This window comes from Centruroides sculpturatus, unplaced genomic scaffold (assembly GCF_000671375.1).
Source record: "Centruroides sculpturatus isolate CEXI.00-Female unplaced genomic scaffold, Cexi_2.0 scaffold1039, whole genome shotgun sequence".
Lineage (NCBI taxonomy): Eukaryota > Metazoa > Arthropoda > Arachnida > Scorpiones > Buthidae > Centruroides > Centruroides sculpturatus.
The window spans coordinates 18,627-43,387 of NW_019385341.1; the positions used below are offsets into that span (position 1 = coordinate 18,627).

The following is a 24,761-nucleotide window of genomic DNA, read 5'->3' on the forward strand; positions in this document are numbered from 1 at the left end:
ATTTTCTTGAAAATGTTTTTGAGTTGTTTCTTTAATTTGGGTGTTATGTTGTTTTTAGTGTATTGTGTCAGCCTGCCTAATTGCTGTCTAATGTCATTTATTTGTGTTTCTATTCTTCTCTGCCAGGCAGGCTTGTGATAGGATTGTGTTTTGTGTGTGTTTGTCTGTGATTGTATTATTATTATTATTATTATTTAAAAAAATCATCTTTATACAAAATATCAATAGTTAAATTTTTAAATATAATAGTTTTCAGGTTAAGCATTAATTATAATAGTTATAAAAAAACTAACCTATACTTGAAATATCTCTCAACTGTTCTTTGTCTGATACCATATTATTACATAAAGTATCTACTATGGTTTCAACTTGATATTCTTTAACTTTATTTACCAAAGGTCCTAAACTGAAATAGAAAAATAATTTAATTAAATAAATATGGTAGCAACTAAGAAAGATGCTATTGATTACATTAGTCATTTAAATATCAATTATAAAATTTTCTAATTTGAAAATTAAAGAATTTAGTAACTAAAATCTAGACATAACTAATTCTTATAAAATAAAAATGATTATAATTAAACAGAAATATAAATTTTTTATAACAAAAGAATCTGGTTCAAAATTACCTGACAAAAAAATCTGAAAAACTATATTCTTGATTTTTCAATAAATATTACAAAGTAATACTTATTCACAAAACACATCTATTACATCAGTATAGCATCAAAAATGTATAAAATGAAACACATATTTTGAAAATTACATCAAATAACATTTCATTTATTTTAACTAAATTAAAATATTTCTCATAACTAATTACATAATTTGAATAAAAATAAAATTATTATAAAAACAACTAAATAGATCCTTACCATTTGACTGCAAGATTCTGTACTTCACATTTCATTTATTTTAACTAAATTAAAATATTTCTCATAACTAATTACATAATTTGAATAAAAATAAAATTATTATAAAAACAACTAAATAGATCCTTACCATTTGACTGCAAGATTCTGTACTTCACCGTTTTTATCTTCTAATAATTTTAACAACATTCTCACAACTTTCCTTTCACTATCATCATCTAATTTTATTGAATCCTTTTGTAACTCAGCCATTAAATCATTTGTTGCCATAAAACGAAAATCTTTATCACTGGAAGTCATCTATTAACACACAGAAACAATTCAAATATAAAATAAAATGTAAAAGTTTTATAAAATTCATGTGTCATTATGCTTATGAAAATATTACAGAAATAAATCTTATTTTTATGCTTTACTATCAAAATATGTTAGCATATAATTTGGATATATTATAGAAATTGAAAACTAATTCATAACATTCAATAACACTTTAATAATCAAATAATCAAATTACAAATATAAACATGTATTATCTTGTTAGATTAAAGCCAAATTATTAAAATATAGTTCTATATTAATTTAATTATAATTATTAAATTTATCAAGGAGATTATTATAGCCTGATGTAATCCAATAATCATTGTAACATTAAGTTACTTAAATATTTTGTATATATGTTTAAGACAAACAAGTCTTAAACATATGTTTAAGACTTGAAACTACTACTTCACACTTAGGTGTGAAGTAGTAGTTTCAAGACAAACATTAAACTAAACAAATGTATAAAAGACATCATCAAAAATAATACTCTCATTGACAAAAAAGTTTTCTGTACTAATAATGTGTGATATCTCAATTTGAAATCCTATGCTGTTTTTATCATAATGGAACAAAATGAGAATTTATTGTTTATCTATAATGGAACACACATTCTTCAATTTATATGAACAGTTCTTGATCACATTATTTTTGAAGATAACTCTAACCAAGACATTAATTTTCAATCACCATAATTCAGAATTCTATACAGCTATCCAATTTCTCATCTGTATATTTACAGAAATTTTCAATATTTTTTAAAATTATTAATAATTGTACATGAAAACATTTGTAGATGAAGCTGGAAATAAGATAACTAATTATTACTAGCACTTTAACACTTCTTCCAGCAATTATTTTCTTAGAAAAAGAAACATTTTTGACCTCTCCAGGTATATGAGCAGAAAAAATTTGAATGAGATTTCAAAAGTTTGATGAAATTTTAACACAGCTAACAATGTTGGAATGTTCTATACATTTGGAAATTTAAATAGCTTCAAAAAATTGTATAAAAAAAATAGAGGATCAAATGAAAAACAATATACAAATTGAATATATTACATTACATCCACTTCCTTATCCCTATATCTTATATACATTAAGTAAGGCTTGCCTAGGCCCATGGAAGACAAAATCTGTCTTTATTGTTAATGCAACCTCCAATTCATGTTTGCATGTAAATTTCTATGACTTCTGATATTTTGAGTCTAGATTTGTCAAAAATTATTTCTAAAAGAATACCTTCATTCCAGCTTGGTATTACACCAGTTTCACAAGCATATTAGTCTGATGGTTGAATGGTCAATGTCTGAGGAACATGGGATCAAATCCAGATGGGTTGAAAAATCCACAGGAATTTTTTGGAGGTGGTCTGTCCAGATATGTTGGACACTGTCCATCACCACCTGGCCATCCTATTGTGAGCTCAGCTAAATCCATAACAGGCTTGCTAAAAGAGGTCCTCTTAGTGTCCACAGGGCAGAGAGTTCCTTACAATACTCATTTGTTACATTTGATTCGAGTTTCTTTGTAGCAGAACACTCAATTTCCATAAATAATTTCATGTTGTAGCATGCATCTTCCAAAGTCAAAAAGAGTGCCTCCAGAGTTTGCAATGTGGGATTCACTCTTTGGTCTGTTTTCTTCTTCATCCTTTGCTTCAGTTATGGACTTCTGTGATTCTGTACAAGCATTTTCTGTCTTTAGTTCTATGAAAATCAAATCTTTATAAACTTCCACAAAATTGTTGAAGAAAACACCTTCAAGCAGTAGAACACTGGGTATGTCCTTCAAATTTCTCTTTTCTCCATTGATATTTTCACTGATAAGAACATCCACTTCTATCGAAAAATCTATTTTCTAAAAGCAGTTGGAAATGACAGACATTGGAAATGACAGTTGGAAATGAGTTGACATTGACAGGCATTTTCTCCCAACAGACATTGAATCTCTATATAGCTTGCAACACATTCCATATCAGTGTTGCTATATTAACTTCTATCTTAATATATTATGTCCATATGTTTCAACAGATATTAAACTGGATCATGCTGATACATATGCTTTAGCCAAAAAATGATGTCTGGACTCAGGATGTGGCTTGCTTGTGCAGTTCAGAGGAAAAATCACCATCTTCACATTCTTTAAAGATAGTCCTTCTATATATCTAAAGGAACCTGAGGAAGAACCTAGAAGAGGTTCGAAAACGTTTGTTTTTTGTTTCGTCGATCGTACCACACGTTATATTGGTTCAGTGTACGTGTTTGATAGTCCTTCTAATTTATGAGCTGGGCATGAATCAATAAATAGGATAATCTTGCAATTGTGAAAGCCCATTGTTGAATCCAGACTTTTAAGCCACTTTTGGAAAATTACAGTAGTTATCCATGCATTGGAACTGTGCCTGTAGAAGCATGGTAATTGCTTTATAGTCTTGAAACATGTCTCTGTGAATTTTCCAATAATGAGAGATTTCAGTTTTCCTGATCCATCCAAGCTGGTGCAGAAAGTCCTTTCCTTGCTTTTCTTATTATCATGATATGTCTGTCCTTTGTGGAATAATGTTTCATCAGAAAGAATAGTAAAAAACAGTCCCATTTCATCTGCTTATAAAATGTCTTTCTTCTCATAACCATCAGTCAACAATGTATTCTTTTGCTTCCAATCAACAACAGTGTCATAAACAGATTCCTCCTTACCATGTTTTTATGGAGGAGAGATTCCATCTCTTTTTGAAATGTCTTAGCCACCTATCAGATGTCTTGGAATGACAGGCTTCATCCTATCATTCCAAATTTCAAAGCCTTCTGCTAAGCTTTTTCTTGTAATGTAACACCATTTACTGAAAGTTTGGAATTCTTAGCCATAATTAGCTAGTCAAAGATCTTAGCATCCAAATAATCATTTGCACATGGTTAACCTGATCCATTTTTCTGATCTGGAAAAAGTATATTTTGCAATTTTCACACAACCAGCAATGATTGTTGAGAAGCTCAATTTGGAAATGCCAAATTTCTGGACTACCTCTCTTTTCTTTTGATTCTCATAAACAGCTTTCAGAATTTCTAATTTCTTTGTAACAGAAAGATGCTTATGCTGATTTCTGGTACTGTATAATTGGAACAGTATAATTTACAGTTAAATTATCTTATTTTATATAGAGTACAATGTAGAATATGTATTACAATACACTAACCTCAATAAATGCACCTGTAGGAAAAACTGTTACAGCTGAGATGACTAAATGTATGACAAATCTTCAAAAGGAAAGATTCATGGGAAGTTTGCCATACCAGTGACAGAAGACCAAAATGCAGAGAATATAGACATGTCAAGACATTAGAGAGATAATTTTTAGGGTAAATGACAGTTAAAAATTGTTAAAAACCATTATACGTTGTCTTCTGCACACACAATGCTAGCTAATGACTTTTGGAAAATGATGTATTAATTTCTCACAATGTAAGAAATTTTTGAGATATGTCAAGAAAGATGATCTTGTTAATTAGAACATCCCACCGAAAACAATTTGTTATTTCAAACAGAAATTATATGTTATTATATAGAGAATTGATCAGGACTAGCCTAGAACTTTTGTTCACTAGTTAGGATGTTCATAATTAGAATATTTACTATATTAGCATTAAAATAAAAAATAAGTCTGTTAACTCTTGCAATTTAAAATGGGTATATTGAACATTTAACTTAATTTTAAACCTAATTTTATTTGTCACAGATAACCTCCACCCACTGCTCATCTGACATCACAGATATTAACAGGATACACAGGACCCAAAATTGAGAAGGATAATGAGCCAACCCAATCCTAGAGCATTTTTCATTTCAGAATCCTTTGTGTGTCTATTGTTTCTTACATAGTAATGGCTGTAAATACAGTGGTATCTCTAACTTCAAACATAAATTTTAACAGTTAAACATCCAGAGTTTAATTGTTAAATTCAAGAAAATTCAACCCAGAATTCAAATGATGTTTCTATGTTTGAACTGCGAATGCAATGAAAAAATGCACTCACTGCATAAATGCCATCTGTTGTGGACCCAAGTTATCTCTTCTGTTATGCTTGTGCGCTTTCAGTGCTTATTTTGCTGTATTTTTGGTGCTTGGTTATATAACCACTACCCACAAACCATGGCATCCAAGGAGAGTGAGGAAGCAGTGAAGCCTAAGAGGAAGGTTGTAGTATATCGATGAATGAAGTGAAAAAAAAACACTTATTGCAAAGCATGAAAGTGATACATATTTGGCAGATCTGACAGCCATGTTTATGATTCCAACGTCAATGGCGTGCATCAATTTTAAGAACAAAGAATCAATAAAAGCTGCAAATGCAGAGTTTTTGCTGTTATTCATCAACTCTAAGAAAATATTTTAAAAAACAGCCTGTCCCCAAATAAAATTTTCAAATTCAGAATATCATTACTATTTGCCATTACAAATAAATGAATGCAAATGAATGACATTCATTTATGGCATCATTATCATTTTGATTTATTTATTTTTAAACTGTATATTATAGAAATATCTACCGAAAGAATTTGTCGGATTAATTAAAGAGACAACCATTCACAAATTGTAGAAATATGTTTTATATTAATTAAAGTAACATTCATATAAAATTTAAATTATTATTAAGTAACTTAATAATAATTTTAAACCTAATTTTATTGGTCACAGATAACCTCCACCCACTTGTGAGTTAAAGACAGCAGTATATAAACCTTCATGTAATGCTTTCTAAACAGTAATTGGATGAACAAAACAGAATTTCATTAGCCTATTGGACAGACTGACAATTATAATATATCTGGTCTTTACCATATAAGGCAGTTTAGATATTTCATTAAATAAAATTATACACACAATTCACTTCATTTGAGAATGATATATACATTTTGAATTATGTATCAATAGTATAATTTTTAGTATCAGTTCCTTAGTCTACTGACGATATGCTACTACTAACACTTGTCTGAAATTTGATATACAGTACAGCATCGATTATCCGACTCAATTGGGGACTGGGGTTGGTCGGATAATTAAAAAAATGGATAACCGAAAAATATGAAAAAATACATTATTAGTATAGTATATTAGTATATCCCATGTAATTAGTATATTAGTATATTGCTATTAACCTACTTCGTGTTGAATTTTCATCGATGTTAAGCCTATCAAAATTTTTTTTAAAATAATAATCGTCATTGTTGTATCATTAAAAATTAGAAAATTAAGCCTTGCTTAAATACTGGCTCCCTTTCATGGTCAAGCCGGTGTTGCCAGCTAAAACACGTAAAAATAGTATTAAAGTAGCCAAGACATAGCCAAATATTATTGCGCCACATCACTAGCAGACATTTGAATTTGCCAACTAGAACGTGGTCGGTTAACCGATGTGACAGTTGATGGGAGGGGCAGATAATCGATGCTCTACTGTATTTGATTTATTTTCCCACGCATTTGCTCATGAGTTTCCAATCCAGAAATCATGAACGAATCATCCAAATCTAAACAGTTTATCACTGATTTCTTTGCTGGTAGTGGGAGAAATATCATGCCTAATGATATATGGAAAAACCTGTAGAACTTAATGAGGTGGGAGAAATTACACAACCAAAATTGTCATTAACTAATCATACTACTCATTTAAGAATGGCAAAACTTAAACTGTCTTGGAAGGCAGAAGTTCAATAGTTACGGTCTGTATACAAAGTTGTGACTTGTTCATATTTTGTTTGAACTGGAAAATGCAGTATTTACAACTGAATATAGGTACTTTGTCAAAAATTTTGTCCAAAAACATGTAAAACTGGAGCACAGGGATGCTATTCAAAATCAATCTTCAGGAATATTTTCTTTTCTTGCAGTTTCCATGGATTCCATAAAAACACATACTTCGAGCCATAATTATATACAAAATAAATAACACAGTCTTTCTGAATTTTTTATCTACACTACCGACATTAATCAAAATGACTTTATTTACTGTTACCTGGTTGGGTGATCATTTCTGCCAAAAGCTACACTAAACATTCTCTCAATCCCAGATAGCTCTTTAAACATTAAGTATATATAGCTATTATCAGCATTTCAATCTTTTGCTATTTAATTTTTCTTAAGATTATGTTAACATATTTTATTATTATTATTATTAATTAATATTACTATTATTATTATATAAATAAAACAAAACTGAAACAAAATAAAAAATTGTGTGTGTGTGTTGGCTATTTCATATTTTTGATACAATACAGTTTAGGTAATTCTGTATCAAATATTGTTTTTCCATTTCACTTATTTTATAACTACATCTACAATGAATTGTAAATGGAAAAAAAATAAAAGCGGCAGAGAAAAAGAGAACATTTGAGCCAATACCTTCTAAATTGCATAATGTTAATGTGACATTTTCAACAGAAAATTCAGATGTGCAGAGTAAATGGCAGTGCAGATTATACACAAGAAATTACAATGATTACAACAACTAATAAAACAATCCTATGGAGATTCCTTATGGCAGAAATGAAAACATAATATAGTGGAATAATTCAAAAGTAACCTTAATATAGCTTCTTCCGACTACAGGATGTTCAGAAAGTCACTGTGCACTTTTCTAACCATATTTTCACAGTATTTCAAAAGACATGTGGGCCCCACACTCACCAGATCTAAATCTACTACTCTCTTATCTATGGGAAGCAGCAAAATTTGAGGGGGACCAAGATGGGCTGTGCACACTGGATGACTTGAAAGCAGTGATAACTGCATTCATTCAGTCTTTCAAGCTAGCAACTGATAGCAGTGTTTAGAAACAAAATAAGAATCATCCAAGCCTATATTGATGCTAACAGGAGTCACTTTCAACATTGTTTATACAGTCGACCCCCCTATAACGTGCGTTCCTATAATGACAATTCCTATAACGTAGCGAAAAAATTGTAGCAACATTCGTATAAAGCAGCTCCTAAAACGTCTTCGCCGACTCGTTTCGCGACAAGATTGATAGAGTCTGGACCAATAGTGGATGAGCAGCCGAACTACAGTAGATCCCCCTATAAAAGCGTTTCCTATAGTTATGATTCCTATAAAAATTGTGGCATTATCCGTAAACAACGGTAAAAATAACTCCTATAATACGTAAAACGTCATCGGGCAGCCGAACTACTTACCCGCCGTCCGTAGCGCCACGCTACGGAGAAATTTCTATCGTCTGGACAGTATTATATAAATTATATATAAATTAGGTACTGTACATATAATTATATATTAATTATATATAAATTAGGTACTGTATATATAATTATATATTAACTTAATTTATTGTAACTTTATTATAATTATATATATGCTTTCTGCCGCCTGGCAACACGCTACGGAGATTTTAGGCTAGTAAGTTGAGTTTATTATCGTCTGTACAGTATGTAAATTAGGTACCGTAAGTCTAATACAGCACTAATTTTATACATTTCTTGTGAAAGAAACACTTCTTATTCAACGGCCATAAAAATTATTTATATTAATGATGTCTCCAAAGGTCAAGTTATTTTTCTGCGAAAAATTATTTATCAGAAATCGCGGCCGCCGTTTCGTGTGCTGTTCCGCGACGAAGACAAGCTTTGAACAACGGTGTAGTCGAATGGTGCACACTCGGTAAGTAATCATATAATTTTTTGTTTATAGCATAGTTTATACAGATTATTCCCAAAAAATTATACGTGTTTTGGAAATGTTGAGTGGAATTAGACTAGAATCGGTTAATTTTATAGAAGAAAACCTTTCGAACAGCCTTAGTCCGTAAAGTTCACACCTATCGGGCTGCGATTGGCTCATGTATTTAATCATTCCTACAACGTAAAATTCGATTAGCATGGAACGTATCTAAGTTTTATAGGGTGGGTCTACTGTAATTGTCATTCATATTTACCTCCTGTATTCTATGTTGAAACATATCTGTTAATTTTAATATTTATTTATTATAAAAATATTGTGTTTTTTCCACAGAAGAAACAAACTTACTTTCCGAACAACCCAATAGCAACAGGGCTGGATGCAAAGATTGGCTAAACATAAATACGACCTTTCTAAGAGCAAGACAACTACCACTCTAGCACAATATGCAATGGGGCCTGAAATGTCAGTACTATGGGAAGAGGCCATATTGATTAAAAATATACTAAACTCAAATAAGTTGAGAACACTGAAGGTATGAGAAATATAGAAAGCTCACAACAGAGAAGATTTATAAACAGTAAGGATGCTGAAAGGATTTCTAACGCATGGAAGGCACTTGTAGACAATCCAATACAGGGGGATAGGTTTTAAGAACAACATTTATAAATCCCACAACATTTATGTTGAGGTTATAATGTATAAGTTTTTCTGTGATAATTTACAATGAGGTGTGAAAGTAGTTGTGTTTGGGCATTACATTCAATGATGATGTAATCAAGAAAACGGATGCTTAGTTAATTTAAGTACAGTAGAGCGTCGTTTATCCGAAACGTCAGTTATCCGAAAGAATTCCAGTCGGCAAATTTAAATTTTTGCTAGTGCTGTGGCGCTGCAATCTTTGGCTATATCTTGGGCCACTCCAATATTTCTTTGTTGATGTGTGTGTTTTAGCTGGCAGCACTGGCACTTTTGTGTGGTGTTTTCTTGATGACTGTGTCGTGCTGAATCGAACGTTTTTGATATTAGATTAACTTCTAAAGTATAATTTTTTTTGTTTTTATATTTTTTAATATATTTATTTTGTTTGTAAAAAATAAAAATAAAATTTTTAACGATACAATAGCCATGATTATTATTTTAAAAAATTTACGTTAGGCTTAACATCGACAAAACTTCAACGCAAAGCGACACGCAACGGAGAAAAATTTCAACATGGGATAGGTTAATATATTTTTTGTACATAATCAGTTATCCGAAAAATAACTTATCCGAACAACCCCAGTCACCAATTGATTTGGATAAATGATGCTGTACTGTACAAATTTGTTCTAGAAAATCATTCTAGAACAAGTGTTCTAAAAAGTTTGGCCTATGACTTGTCATTGCAAGCCCAATGTCAGCCACTGAAAAAAGGCCAAAAACGTTTGCTCATTATTATAACAAATTGTTGGAAATGTGCTAAAGGTCATTGCAATATTTGTTTGTGTTTAAAAGAAGTTCTAACTGTAGAGAATATATTTAACCTTATTATAATAATAAAAAATTTTAAGTCTTATTGGGACTGCTACACCTTTCAGATATCATACCTCATGCTCAAGTTTGCCAGGAATCACATGAATCATGACTTCAGCAGACCATAACAAAGATGACTTACAGATATGCTCAAAAGAGAAGCAGTGTGCAGTTATCCAGTTTTTGAGTAGTAAAGTTGCTGGTGATAAATCATGGATTCATTACCAGCCAGAGATTAAGCAAGCAAGGAGTGCTAACATTACACATCATCAAATCCAAAAACATTTAAAAATTCCTTCAGCCAGCAAAGTAATGCTCATATTTTTTTGGAACCATAAAGGTTCAATTATGGAACGTTATATGCCCAGACGATTATCAGTGAACAGTACAGCATATTGTGATTCACTTCAGAATCATTTGAAACCCACAATAAGGTCCAAGTGTCATCAGTTCTGGTATACTGTTATAGAACAGCCCCATACATCTCGTATGAATCCAACAAATTTCAGATCTGAGTATGGAGTGTCTTTCACATCTCCTATTCACTTGGCCTAGCACTGAAATATTATATCTTTCTATCACTAAAAGAGTTTTTTGGTAATAAAAAATTCAGTACAAATGAAGTGAAAATGCAGTGCAAGAGTATCTATACCAACGGTTCCCAACCTTTTTCGGGTGGTGACCCCTTTTATAAAAGGCGACCCCAATACAATTGAAAAAGGCATTTTTAATAAGGTAATTAAAAAAAACAACAAAATTAGTTTTTTTAGTATAATTTTATTTTAAATTATGTTTAATAATTAATTTAATGCAATGGTTGAAATTGCATGTCATTAACCAGCCTCAAAATTCGTGGGTGAGTTTTTGTTAACGCCAACCTCATGTCATTCTCAACATTTAATTTCTTTCTTTCTTTCTTTTGTTTTTAAACGAAGAAGAGTTGAAAATCCACTCTTGCAGAGATATATAGACACAAACGGAACTAAAACTTGAAAGGCAAGCATCGTCACATTTGGGTATGAATGATACATACCACACCAGAATTGTATGAGCAATTTTTCATTAAACAAGTTACGTGCCAAGGAATCATTCTGCAATCCAAGAATTCATCTTGTAATTCATTGGGAATGCTGGCTACATCAAGGGAAGCAGAGAATGGATTTCATGTCAATGTAGTTTCTTCTTTCAGATCAGGGAATTAATACTGGAGTTCATTTTCAAGGGATTTGAGATGTCCAATAATCTCCTCTTTCAAATTTTCATTTATTTCACCTTCAGATTCATCTACCACACTGCAGAGTTTCTCAAACATGGCAATGTTTCCAAGATTTATTTTTCTTTGCCAGTTTTGCAGCTTGGATAAAAATGCCCGAGATTATCATGAAATGTGATAATATTTGTGTAAAATCCAAGTTGGATGTATGTAAGCTAATAAATGTTCTCGTTAATCTTATCTCGTCTTTTGATTCGTTCACGGTTACAAGAAATCACCACATGGTCTCTCTCAAGTCTCCGTAGATATAACAAACACAGAAAAAAATAACTCAAAATAAATTGTAGCTATGTGTCGATTCCGCATGGCACGTCTGAACATGTAAGCTGAACAATAGTGCGGGGGGAGTGAGTAATCAAGAGTTGCGTGGCATTCAAACAAAAGACGAATCCACGAGATTTGAAAATCGCGTAACTCAGAGTTTGCGTAAGTCGGGGTAGCGTAAGTCGAGGTATTACTGTATATTTCAATGAAAAATAATTAAGTTTACTTGTATTTTCCCTTGTATTTTCAAAGTGACTTACAAGTAGAAGTTTTCTGACATTTTTATTATATTAAATATAGTTTTCACACACTTATAGTTTAGGAATACATTATGCTATTTAGGAACAAATGCTATTATTATACTCATAAAAATCTTATATCCAATATTGATAATTAAAATAGGCTATGTTTATAATAACCATTATCTTTCTATTCTGCATTAAAAAAATAAATATAGGCAGGTCACAATCTTATGATAAAACAAACTGTAGATACAACCATATCATATATGAAATATACATGGTTGTGTATAGCAGGGGTGGTACATAAAATCTACTTTTTATCTTAAAAATGTGTCGCAACTGACTTGTTGTCATAGGCATAGTCTAAGTGGCAAGGGGGAGGTGTGAAATACATACTATGTTTAGATAGCCACAATTTAGTTTTAAAATGAAGAAAAGGTACTTACATTTTAAACAGAAGAAAAATTGAAACTCAACGTTGTCACTTTTGGGGACCACCACTTCACCTTCCTCTCTCTACCATGTCCCTATCTACTCTCTCTATCCCTCTTCCCACCTTTTTTTTTTTTGGTTTTATGACCCTTTGTCTACATTTCTTATTCCTCTTTTACAACTGTATGCAAATGGATTGCACATGGACCGACAAAACCACATCTGAGGGAGGATGAAGAGATCCAATATCACTACAGTTGCATTTGTGCATTACTTTCATGCATTGTGTTCAGTTACAAGTGTAAAACATTAAGTCAAGACATTGCGAGCGATCGACCAAAATTGTTGGCCACCCGTTATATAGTATATAGCATATATTTCTATTCCTACCATGATCTGACCTAGCTAGCCCTAATGATATGATGCTTTGTTTGTTCCAAGTGTTGCCAACTATCTGGTTTTTGCATTGTGTGTCTAGACAAAGACAAAAAAATGTCCAGGTTTTAAGAAAATTTGGTAAATCATCAATAATTATTTTTTAATGACATAGTTGATTTTATAACCAATGAACATAACTGTTTGATAATTTAATTATCAAGTCATTTATAATAACATTCCAGAGTAGGTGTTCAAATACAGAGCTTTGAGGACAGCCTTTATTTAGAGAGCAGAATTTTTTTTTCAACAAAGCCCAATTTCAGCTCAGCTGTTCTGTCTTTAAAGAAATCCATAAACAAGTAGAAAATATTTTGTGGTACTTTGGTATATCTGATAATTTTAAAATTGAGGGCCATCATGCATTATCAAATGCATCTTCGATATCTAGAAATATTAAGATAAGGTGGACAAAGCTGGACAACGGGGAGGAGAGGAGTTGTGCTTCAGTGGATGTCTGTTTTATTTCATTAAATAATTTTGTATAGTTTATGCCTTAAGAGAAAACAGTACAAAACCTGTATACAGAGATGAAATAGAAGTTATTTTGCATTCAAAGTTACCTGCACCATCTATCAATCCATTAATAATGTTACAATTTTCTGAATATCCATTTGTGCAAGTAAAAATACTTTGATTTGTGCAGTTATATTTTACCAGCAAGCAATCTTAAAGTTTGCTGCAAGATTTACTGTAAAAGAACGCCAAGTTTTCTGGAGTTTATCTTTATTTACAAATTATCCTAGTGCTAGAGAATAATTTTTAGATAAAGGTAAACCTAAAGTTTGCTTTTTATTATACACAAAGTTTAATGAAAGATCATGCATGCAGTCATTTTCAGTTTACTAAAGATAGCAAAAAAGTGGTGCATATTGTATTGTGAATGTATGTATTTGTATTTCGTTCACAATAAATTACAATGAAAATAAAAACTTAAATCTTCTTGAATTTCCAGAATCAAGTATAATACCATTTTATACTGCAAATAATTCTATTGAAATTTTATTTCAATAGTTATAATTTTAATGTACATAATATAAATTTACTTGATATCTATAACAAATATTTTATATATAAAATTATTTCAGACTTTTTAATTTCGAAACAATACATTATAAATTTAATATTTATAAAATTAAAATATTCATGTAAATAATTAAATTTAAATAAAGTCTTGACTTTTCTTTAATTTTATATTAATGCCAACAATAATACAGTATAAGGCAAAAATAATTATTTTAACTTTACTGACACGTCTGGCTTATACGAAATGTAACAACTGGTTTAAGGGTGGATGACATCATTAACTTTGTTTCATTCTCAATCATAAGAAGGCATTTGTTAAGTTTTCTAAGCACTTGGGTCTGTGAGAATTTCATCTCCATATAGTATTTATTCCATGTTCCACATTAGAATAAAAAATATTTAATAAAGCAATTTAAACTTTGGAAAATGCAGATAGATTGCTATCTCATACTCTCCCATTGAAATACATATGCAAATGAAAAGTATTACTTTTTCATTTGCATAAAAGACCTGCATAGTATGTTTTTCTAAATATATTACCATTTTAGATAATATTTTATAAAATTATTATTTTGTATATAATTTATTTTATAATATTAGAACTTTAATAAAAACATAAATCAAACATTCAAGTTAATCTGTAAAATAACAAGGAAAAACAAAGGACATTACATTTATTTTTTTAATATGAATTTCTTTTTCATAAAAAATCAACTGCAATGTTTCCAAATACAGTCTTAACTACATCAAAGAAAAAAAATCTAGCACAATAATTTAATCAATGTAAAAGTTTAATTATCTTAAGCTAAATTTAATGTTGTAATCTGTAATGCTGCACTTTTCAGGTGAATATTAAATATTTCTTTTTATCATATTAAAATTTACAATGCTTAAAACAATATTTTAACAAAACTTACTTTAAAATTTAGATTTTTAGGATTGTAAATCAACTAAACATAATTTTAAGAATTAAAATAAAAAATGTGTCGCAACTGACTTGTTGTCATAGGCATAGTCTAAGTGGCAAGGGGGAGGTGTGAAATACATACTATGTTTAGATAGCCACAATTTAGTTTTAAAATGAAGAAAAGGTACTTACATTTTAAACAGAAGAAAAATTGAAACTCAACGTTGTCACTTTTGGGGACCACCACTTCACCTTCCTCTCTCTACCATGTCCCTATCTACTCTCTCTATCCCTCTTCCCACCTTTTTTTTTTTTGGTTTTATGACCCTTTGTCTACATTTCTTATTNAGGTACTTACATTTTAAACAGAAGAAAAATTGAAACTCAACGTTGTCACTTTTGGGGACCACCACTTCACCTTCCTCTCTCTACCATGTCCCTATCTACTCTCTCTATCCCTCTTCCCACCTTTTTTTTTTTTGGTTTTATGACCCTTTGTCTACATTTCTTATTCCTCTTTTACAACTGTATGCAAATGGATTGCACATGGACCGACAAAACCACATCTGAGGGAGGATGAAGAGATCCAATATCACTACAGTTGCATTTGTGCATTACTTTCATGCATTGTGTTCAGTTACAAGTGTAAAACATTAAGTCAAGACATTGCGAGCGATCGACCAAAATTGTTGGCCACCCGTTATATAGTATATAGCATATATTTCTATTCCTACCATGATCTGACCTAGCTAGCCCTAATGATATGATGCTTTGTTTGTTCCAAGTGTTGCCAACTATCTGGTTTTTGCATTGTGTGTCTAGACAAAGACAAAAAAATGTCCAGGTTTTAAGAAAATTTGGTAAATCATCAATAATTATTTTTTAATGACATAGTTGATTTTATAACCAATGAACATAACTGTTTGATAATTTAATTATCAAGTCATTTATAATAACATTCCAGAGTAGGTGTTCAAATACAGAGCTTTGAGGACAGCCTTTATTTAGAGAGCAGAATTTTTTTTTCAACAAAGCCCAATTTCAGCTCAGCTGTTCTGTCTTTAAAGAAATCCATAAACAAGTAGAAAATATTTTGTGGTACTTTGGTATATCTGATAATTTTAAAATTGAGGGCCATCATGCATTATCAAATGCATCTTCGATATCTAGAAATATTAAGATAAGGTGGACAAAGCTGGACAACGGGGAGGAGAGGAGTTGTGCTTCAGTGGATGTCTGTTTTATTTCATTAAATAATTTTGTATAGTTTATGCCTTAAGAGAAAACAGTACAAAACCTGTATACAGAGATGAAATAGAAGTTATTTTGCATTCAAAGTTACCTGCACCATCTATCAATCCATTAATAATGTTACAATTTTCTGAATATCCATTTGTGCAAGTAAAAATACTTTGATTTGTGCAGTTATATTTTACCAGCAAGCAATCTTAAAGTTTGCTGCAAGATTTACTGTAAAAGAACGCCAAGTTTTCTGGAGTTTATCTTTATTTACAAATTATCCTAGTGCTAGAGAATAATTTTTAGATAAAGGTAAACCTAAAGTTTGCTTTTTATTATACACAAAGTTTAATGAAAGATCATGCATGCAGTCATTTTCAGTTTACTAAAGATAGCAAAAAAGTGGTGCATATTGTATTGTGAATGTATGTATTTGTATTTCGTTCACAATAAATTACAATGAAAATAAAAACTTAAATCTTCTTGAATTTCCAGAATCAAGTATAATACCATTTTATACTGCAAATAATTCTATTGAAATTTTATTTCAATAGTTATAATTTTAATGTACATAATATAAATTTACTTGATATCTATAACAAATATTTTATATATAAAATTATTTCAGACTTTTTAATTTCGAAACAATACATTATAAATTTAATATTTATAAAATTAAAATATTCATGTAAATAATTAAATTTAAATAAAGTCTTGACTTTTCTTTAATTTTATATTAATGCCAACAATAATACAGTATAAGGCAAAAATAATTATTTTAACTTTACTGACACGTCTGGCTTATACTAAATGTAACAACTGGTTTAAGGGTGGATGACATCATTAACTTTGTTTCATTCTCAATCATAAGAAGGCATTTGTTAAGTTTTCTAAGCACTTGGGTCTGTGAGAATTTCATCTCCATATAGTATTTATTCCATGTTCCACATTAGAATAAAAAATATTTAATAAAGCAATTTAAACTTTGGAAAATGCAGATAGATTGCTATCTCATACTCTCCCATTGAAATACATATGCAAATGAAAAGTATTACTTTTTCATTTGCATAAAAGACCTGCATAGTATGTTTTTCTAAATATATTACCATTTTAGATAATATTTTATAAAATTATTATTTTGTATATAATTTATTTTATAATATTAGAACTTTAATAAAAACATAAATCAAACATTCAAGTTAATCTGTAAAATAACAAGGAAAAACAAAGGACATTACATTTATTTTTTTAATATGAATTTCTTTTTCATAAAAAATCAACTGCAATGTTTCCAAATACAGTCTTAACTACATCAAAGAAAAAAAATCTAGCACAATAATTTAATCAATGTAAAAGTTTAATTATCTTAAGCTAAATTTAATGTTGTAATCTGTAATGCTGCACTTTTCAGGTGAATATTAAATATTTCTTTTTATCATATTAAAATTTACAATGCTTAAAACAATATTTTAACAAAACTTACTTTAAAATTTAGATTTTTAGGATTGTAAATCAACTAAACATAATTTTAAGAATTAAAATAAAAAATAAAATATTTGTTTCCTTTAGCTGATTATCATTTCAAGAAAATTTTATTTATATACATATATATTTTATTTATAGATGATTAATACAAGTTCATTAAAAAATATATGCCAACAACAATTTGATTTATTGGAGTTAACGTAAGCTCCAATAATGCAGATTATTGTAATTGTTATAAAAATAAATGGCAAGTGAAGAGTACAAAAATACAATTACAGTCGACCCCCCTATAACACGGTAGATACATTCCTGTTTTTATGAATCCAGCTTCTAGGAGTCCAGCCAATCACAGCCCGGCATGTATGCAGTTTACAGACTACAGCTGTTTGAAAGGTTTTCTTCCATAAAATTAATCGATTCCTAGACTAATTTGACTCAACATTTCCAAAACATGTATATTTTTTTGGGAATAATCCATATAAACTATGCTATAAACAAAAAATTGTAGGATTACTTACAGAGTGTGCACCGTTCAACTACGCCGTTGCTTAAGCTTATTTTCATTGTGGAGATTGTCATCAAATGGCGCTTGCGTGCTTCCTGATAAATTATTTTTTTTGCGAAAAATATGCTGAACTTTGGAGACATCATTAATTAATATAAATATAATTTTTATGGACATTAAATAATAAATGGCTTTTAGTAGGTCCGCTACTTGTTTAAACTCAACGGTTTGTGCAATCCTGTCGCAACACGATTCGGCAATGACGTTTTACCAAATTATAGGAGTTTTTTTAGCATGTTTGTATGAATACAGGTAACCCCCGTATAACACGGCACTTCTATAGCACGGACTCACTCTAACACGGTTCAAGAATTGGTACCATCCCCCGTATAACACGGTACTTTTATAGCACATATTTACTCTCACACGGTTCGAGAATTGGGTAAAACCCTCGTACAACACGAAATGTAATAAATTTTTACATACTTAAGTAATAATAGCTCACGAAAATTATTATTTTCGTGAACTATTAGTACTTAAATATGTAAATTTTCTCTTCTCGCCTTCTGTCGATACACGTGGTCCTTCTCGAAACTTGTTTCAATGTTGCCAGATCGCGACGCTTCTGCTTCTGATGTTGCCGAATGTTTTTCCCTTATTCCATACTTGCTTTATTCTTCATAAGTACTTAGCACTATATAAGGAAATTTATAAAGACCTTTTAACTAGAAGCAAGCGATCTAAAATTACATACATTTTGCAAAAGGTAAAGCATGGATCTGAAGATAATGCAGAAAAATGCTCAGAGGTTATGTAAGGATAACTTGCCAAAAAGAAAACGTTCTCGGTTAATTAATAGTGTTTTTAGTGATGACGAAGAAAACATTGTTTAATTTATATTAATATGTATCACTTAAAAAAATTTTAATGAAGATATTTATCTTAATTATGAAAATATACTAGCATGTTTTTTAATTTTTGGAACTTAACCCTCCTTTTCGTATTAGTTCTTTGTTTCGTATAACACGGCAATTTTTTGGAACGTAACTACCGTGTTATACGGGGGTTACCTGTACTGTCGCAATTTTTTCGCCATGATATAGGAATCCGAACTATAGGAACCCGTGTTATGGGGGGGTCGACTGTATTAATATGATATACACAACATAACCAGAAAATCCAAATTAATTACTAAATCTGACAATTTAAGCTTATGTTTGATAATTACTGAAATCCAATACATTTTTTTTTTCAAAAGTATGTAGTTCTGATTTCAATATCAAATGCTCATAAATTATCATGTCTATAATTCATTTTTCATATATAGAAATTAGAGGAGAAAGAAAAAAAAAAAAAAAAAATTATAATAATCAATTTTGAATTAAGACTGCATTTGAAAATGAACAAGTTACTTTCATAATATGAATCTCATATATGTCTTCTATGATCTACTATATATGGAAAATTCTATTTATCTTAGAATGATTTATTTCTTAAAATTTGGTAAAGTGTATCTTTTGTAATATCAAAAATAAAAGCTTACAAAGAATTCTATTCTGTAACTTTATGAAAATCAATCTAAACATTTTCAATGAAGCAAGTAATAAATCCTTAACAGTATATAACATGGAAACATTTAGCATTTTTGACCTATTTAATGGGCCACCTTTAAAGTGTTAACAAAGTTACTTCAAAAACTATATATATAGAAGAAATCAATACTTTAAAATAATTTATTGATATTATAGTAATATCTATTTTTTAAAACTATCTTTAAGGGAGCACACATGGAGATTTTGGTAAGAATTTAAAATTAAATTCAGTTAAGAGACATTGCAGCAGACTGAGAAGAAACTGAATGGGTATAGAATAAATTATCTATGGTAGGTACCAGGGAACTGAATGGGTACAGGATAAGTTATCTACCTATGATAGATAACTTATTCTGTATCCATTCAGTTCCTTCTCAGTCTACTGCAGTGTCTCTTAACTGGTGTTTCACAAACTTACCTCAAGTGTTCCATGGAAAAAAAATACTTTGAAGTTTTTATTGCCAATTTATCCCAACGTACTGTACAACATATTATTTTATTTGTAGACAATTCTATAATTCCATATTTATTATTTTATTCAATACAAAAAGTTTATTAGTTTACTTCTTCATTTGTTTCCTGAGAATAGCAAAAATGAAATTGCTTATTGACTTTTGAATAAATTAATGCTAATGCTCTGTGCAATAAGTAGTATTTGAATGGTGTTCCACAGCCTCAGAAAGGTTGACAACCACTGGTCTACTGTATTATGTTACTCTGTATTGTAAAAGTTGTCTACCTACATTGTAAAAGTTAATAACACTCTTATAAAAAAAAAATGTGTTTGTTTTAAAAATTCTGTGCATAGGTCTTGTTATCATTGTTGTATCTTGAAAAATAGCTTGTTATTGTTATACTTTCATAACAATCATTGTCAGTTCAATGAATTAATCACAGATCTATTAGCAGAATGCAATAAAACTTTAGTATAGTCTGAATGTATAGTATAGTATTTCAAAAAAATTTAATATAAATTTAGCTTGAAAAGACAATGCATAACAATATTTTACATACATTATACATATATTAAAACAGGATAAACACATTTATATAAGCAATTCATGTGATGAACTCATTTGCAAAACCAAAACTTATCATGAGGAGAGATTTAAAAAAAAAAATTAAAGATTTAATAATTTTTAAATCAAACAGATATAAAATAATTCTATTTGGCTATTATTTCATAATCTCTTAACAAAAGATAAATAATATCCTTTAGAAAACTTTTTCTATTATGCAATTGAAAAAAAAAATTCTGTAATGAGTATTTGCATGAAAATAATTTTATCAATTAAACAAATTTTTCTCTCTATGTTGCATTTGATTTATTTAGATGAGATGATGAGAAAAGAGATTTTAAAATCTAAGGATTCTATTTCATATAATTATGTTTTTCAAACAAGAAGTTAGATTTTTTATGAGCATTTGTATGTAAATTTAAGTATTTTAGAGTTTTACTTGGTCTGTTCTTTATGTCTTTTCTAAAAATTATTCTAAGAAAATTTAGATTTTTATTGTGTATACTTCACAGAGATTTATATATTGCATATATTAAAAGTATCTGAGCTAAGAAAAATGAATTATTATGTTGACGACGTTTATTTTTGAACTAATCATACCTATACAAAACACGTGTGTTCTCTTAGCCCTCAAATAACAACACGAGTAATAGCACGTAATAAAATACTTATGTTTATTTTTTATATACGTATTAGATATGTGCAAAAAGTAATTATAATAATTAAAGGTTGTTTCTTCTTTCGATCTGTGACGTTATTATTTCTTTTGATCATAGAGAATGAATACGAAACTTATTCGGCAATTTGTTGAATACGATCGTAGGCAGACGAATTTTCCACATTAAAAACCGAATTCGAATTACAGATTGAAAGATTAGATAAATAAAAAAATGACATAACAAAAAATGAATGTTATCACATTTACCTTTTCCAGCAAATTGGCGATGTGATAAGACACGCTAGCCATTTTGCGAATTATTTTGTAAAATCCTCGTCTGCCTAACTTTCAAACGTACGTTGACTTCTCGTCTCTTCCCGTTCCTCGCGTGGTCTATGTAAGATGGCGCTTGAACTTTAAACGACAAAATTTAGTTAATTTTTTTTTATAACATATATATTTTTATTCTCAAATGTAATTAATTAGTTTTTTAATTATCAGAAATAATTTAAAATGTAATAATTTATGGTTAATTTAAAGAATTTTACATTGATAATTAATTTCTTAAATTTATCAAAATTATTATTTATACTAGTAATCATAATAACGGTTTTTCATCTATATGGAATTAACTGTCCAACTTAACTATTTTTATTCTTCCATTTTATATCAATTATATCATTATTTCAAGTTTTCTATCTTTTAAATATTATTTTCAAACCCAATAATCTTTCCGTTCGGATATGTCTGGCCCCGTCCCTTACCTGGCCGAATTCATAATGGGTTTGCAAAAAGAGTTTAAAAAAACCAATAATGTTCCTTTTTTACAAGTTTCTTTAATTTTTATTTTTTAATCCTCAAGTGAGATTACCACCGTAATTTTAATCAATCAATCAATCAATCAATTTATTAAGGCACAAATAAAGAATGTACATGCCCTGGCCCCGCAGTAAGCATTACAAGGGAGGAAGTATACAATATGTACGTGAGGTCATTTTACAATACATTATAATAGTTAGTATTAATACATATAAGGTTTGTTTCGCGACAATTAGAGTACAGATACATCATAAGGATTGCGAGCAGTACAATACATATCATGGCAATTATTTACAGTAGGAAATAGGAAATAGTACAATACACGATACTTTAGTAGAATTTAGGAATAAACAATTATTACAAGTAGATTAGTAATACATGTTAGCAGTTGATAATTTGGTGCGTGACATGGGTTATTTTCCTAGTGAGTCTTTTGAAAGAGGAGAAGATTTCACGGTTAGTCCAAATGTCTTTAGGCTGGCATGGCCATTCAATGCCAATCTCATAAAGTAACAGACGGAGTTCAGTTCTCTCACTGTCCATCATAACACAATCGTAAAGGTAGTGCTTGGTGCCATCTTCAACGAGACATGTAGGGCAATGATTGGAAGTTCTGTGAGCAAACCGGTATAGGTAGCTCGCGAATTTTCCATGGTTAGTAAGTAGTTGAGAGATATGGTAATCCGGCGTATACCAGTCCAAACTTAGGAAGTCACGTAGGTTCGGAATAAAGTTGTGAGTGATGCAGTGGTTGTTCTGATTCCAGGTGGTTTGCCAGATGTTGACTGCTTCTTCCCAGAGAATGGTCCGAAGGGTGTTACGACTAAGCTTGCGGTAAGAGATGCTGATGGTGGGGTCAAGTGCAGCGGCTTTAGCGAGAGAGTCTGCTCTCTCGTTACCGGGAGTTCCTTGGTGGGATCTAGTCCAATACACACCAAAGGTGCAGCTAGAGGCATTGATTTTATTTCTAATATTCTCTGCAACAGGGTGCGGTTTCATGCTGTGGATGATGTTGCAGGCAGACATCGAGTCAGTATAGATGTGTACTACTATATTGTAGAAGTTATCATTAATCCAGTCAATGGCCATCTGGATAGCCAGTAGCTCTGCTTGAAAGACACTGCAGTTTTTGTCAAGACGATATTTCTGATTGTAAGTCTCGATGCACCCTGTATAGGCAACAAAGCTGCAGCCCACTTCACCGTCAAGCTTAGAACCATCCGTGTAAATGTCCATATCTGCAGTGGTGATGTTCTCAGAGATGTTAACAATAGGGTTGCCTGGAAATGTTGAGTCACAATAGGGAAGGGGCCATTCAATATCATTATGTGTAAATGTCGTAGAGCCGGCTTGGATAGTCTTGCCCCATTTGATTTGTTTCATTTTTTGCTTTCTTTGAATATCTAAGTCGATGGGGAGTTTACGGGCAATCACCTGCAGGCTGTGATTACTGGTCGTGCGGAAGGCCTTTGTAATAAGAAATAGTGCCCGTCTTTGAGAGGACACTAATTTCCTTTTCGCGTGTACTTTTGCGATGGCCCAGCCCCAGGTGCCGCAAGCATAAGCGACGATAGGGACATAGATGCAATCATATATGATGGAAAGGGCTCCAGAGTTTAGACCCCAATCTCTTCTAGCATTACCACCGTAATGTCTTACTACTGTATGTTTCACTTATGTAAATCTCTACTCGACTTTTTTCATACAATCTACAAATTCCAGCACTGAAGAGACCTGGCTGACCCCGACAAAATGAAGAACCATTTTACCGGTCGGAAGGTGACAGGTGGTGACAGATCTATCTGTTACCTTGACCACTCAGGCAGATTCATCCACTTCAGCGGCGGAACACTTGGCAGATTGCCGCGGTAGCTGCCTTATCTTCAAATAAAGTCCTAGAGACCGCGTGAAAAATTAAGGCAGTCATAGGCTGGAATCGATCCAGGGCCCCAAAACAGCAAACTAAAGATAAAATACATAATATATATGTTTACACATAATACATAAAAATATATGTACAGTAAGACCCGCTTAGCACTACCAAGGCCACTTGATCGCTTCGCTAGTGCTACTAGCGAAGCGATCAAGTGGCCTTGGCACTACTTCGCTTAACACTGATTCGATATAACGCAGTCTGCTCGAAGCCTAAAAAAAAAGGCTCAAAATTTACGCCAATTTAAATTATCGCGGCATTATATTAATTCATATATAATACGATTATTTGCGAACACAAACCAATCAGCAAAAGTTGGCAAAAATATGTACTTTCTTTAAACCTATGTTTGTTCAGTGCAATTTTGGAAAAAAGTATTACATCTTGGATACCATAGGCAATATCGACTTCGCTTGGCAAGAATTAACCGATAAATGCACGAACGAAGTGTGGAAGAAGTTATGGCTGAAAGTATTCAAGAATTCTCAATGAGAAAAGCCTATCGCTGTATCGTTAGGTTGACCAAACTCAACCTAATCG

General features: G+C 30.8%; 2 protein-coding genes across 2 annotated transcripts in view; both read right to left on the minus strand.

Annotated features, from left to right (window-relative positions):
* Positions 1 to 21,877, minus strand: part of LOC111637878 (cullin-associated NEDD8-dissociated protein 1-like) — a 32,215-nt gene extending 10,338 nt beyond the window's left edge. Inside the window, exons 1-3 of the mRNA XM_023383471.1 lie at positions 21,737 to 21,877; positions 1,003 to 1,172; positions 294 to 406 (exon numbers count right to left, since the gene is read on the minus strand). Coding sequence (XP_023239239.1) covers positions 294 to 406; positions 1,003 to 1,172; positions 21,737 to 21,778 — 325 coding nt within the window. The 5' untranslated portion in view covers positions 21,779 to 21,877. The remainder of the gene's footprint in view (positions 1 to 293; positions 407 to 1,002; positions 1,173 to 21,736) is intronic.
* A 792-nt stretch (positions 21,878 to 22,669) lies between these two features.
* LOC111637870 lies at positions 22,670 to 23,744 on the minus strand. The gene has a single exon (XM_023383462.1). It carries the CDS (start codon positions 23,669 to 23,671, stop codon positions 22,670 to 22,672), a length of 1,002 nt encoding a protein of 333 aa, XP_023239230.1. The 5' UTR covers positions 23,672 to 23,744.
* Positions 23,745 to 24,761: the final 1,017 nt, after the last annotated feature.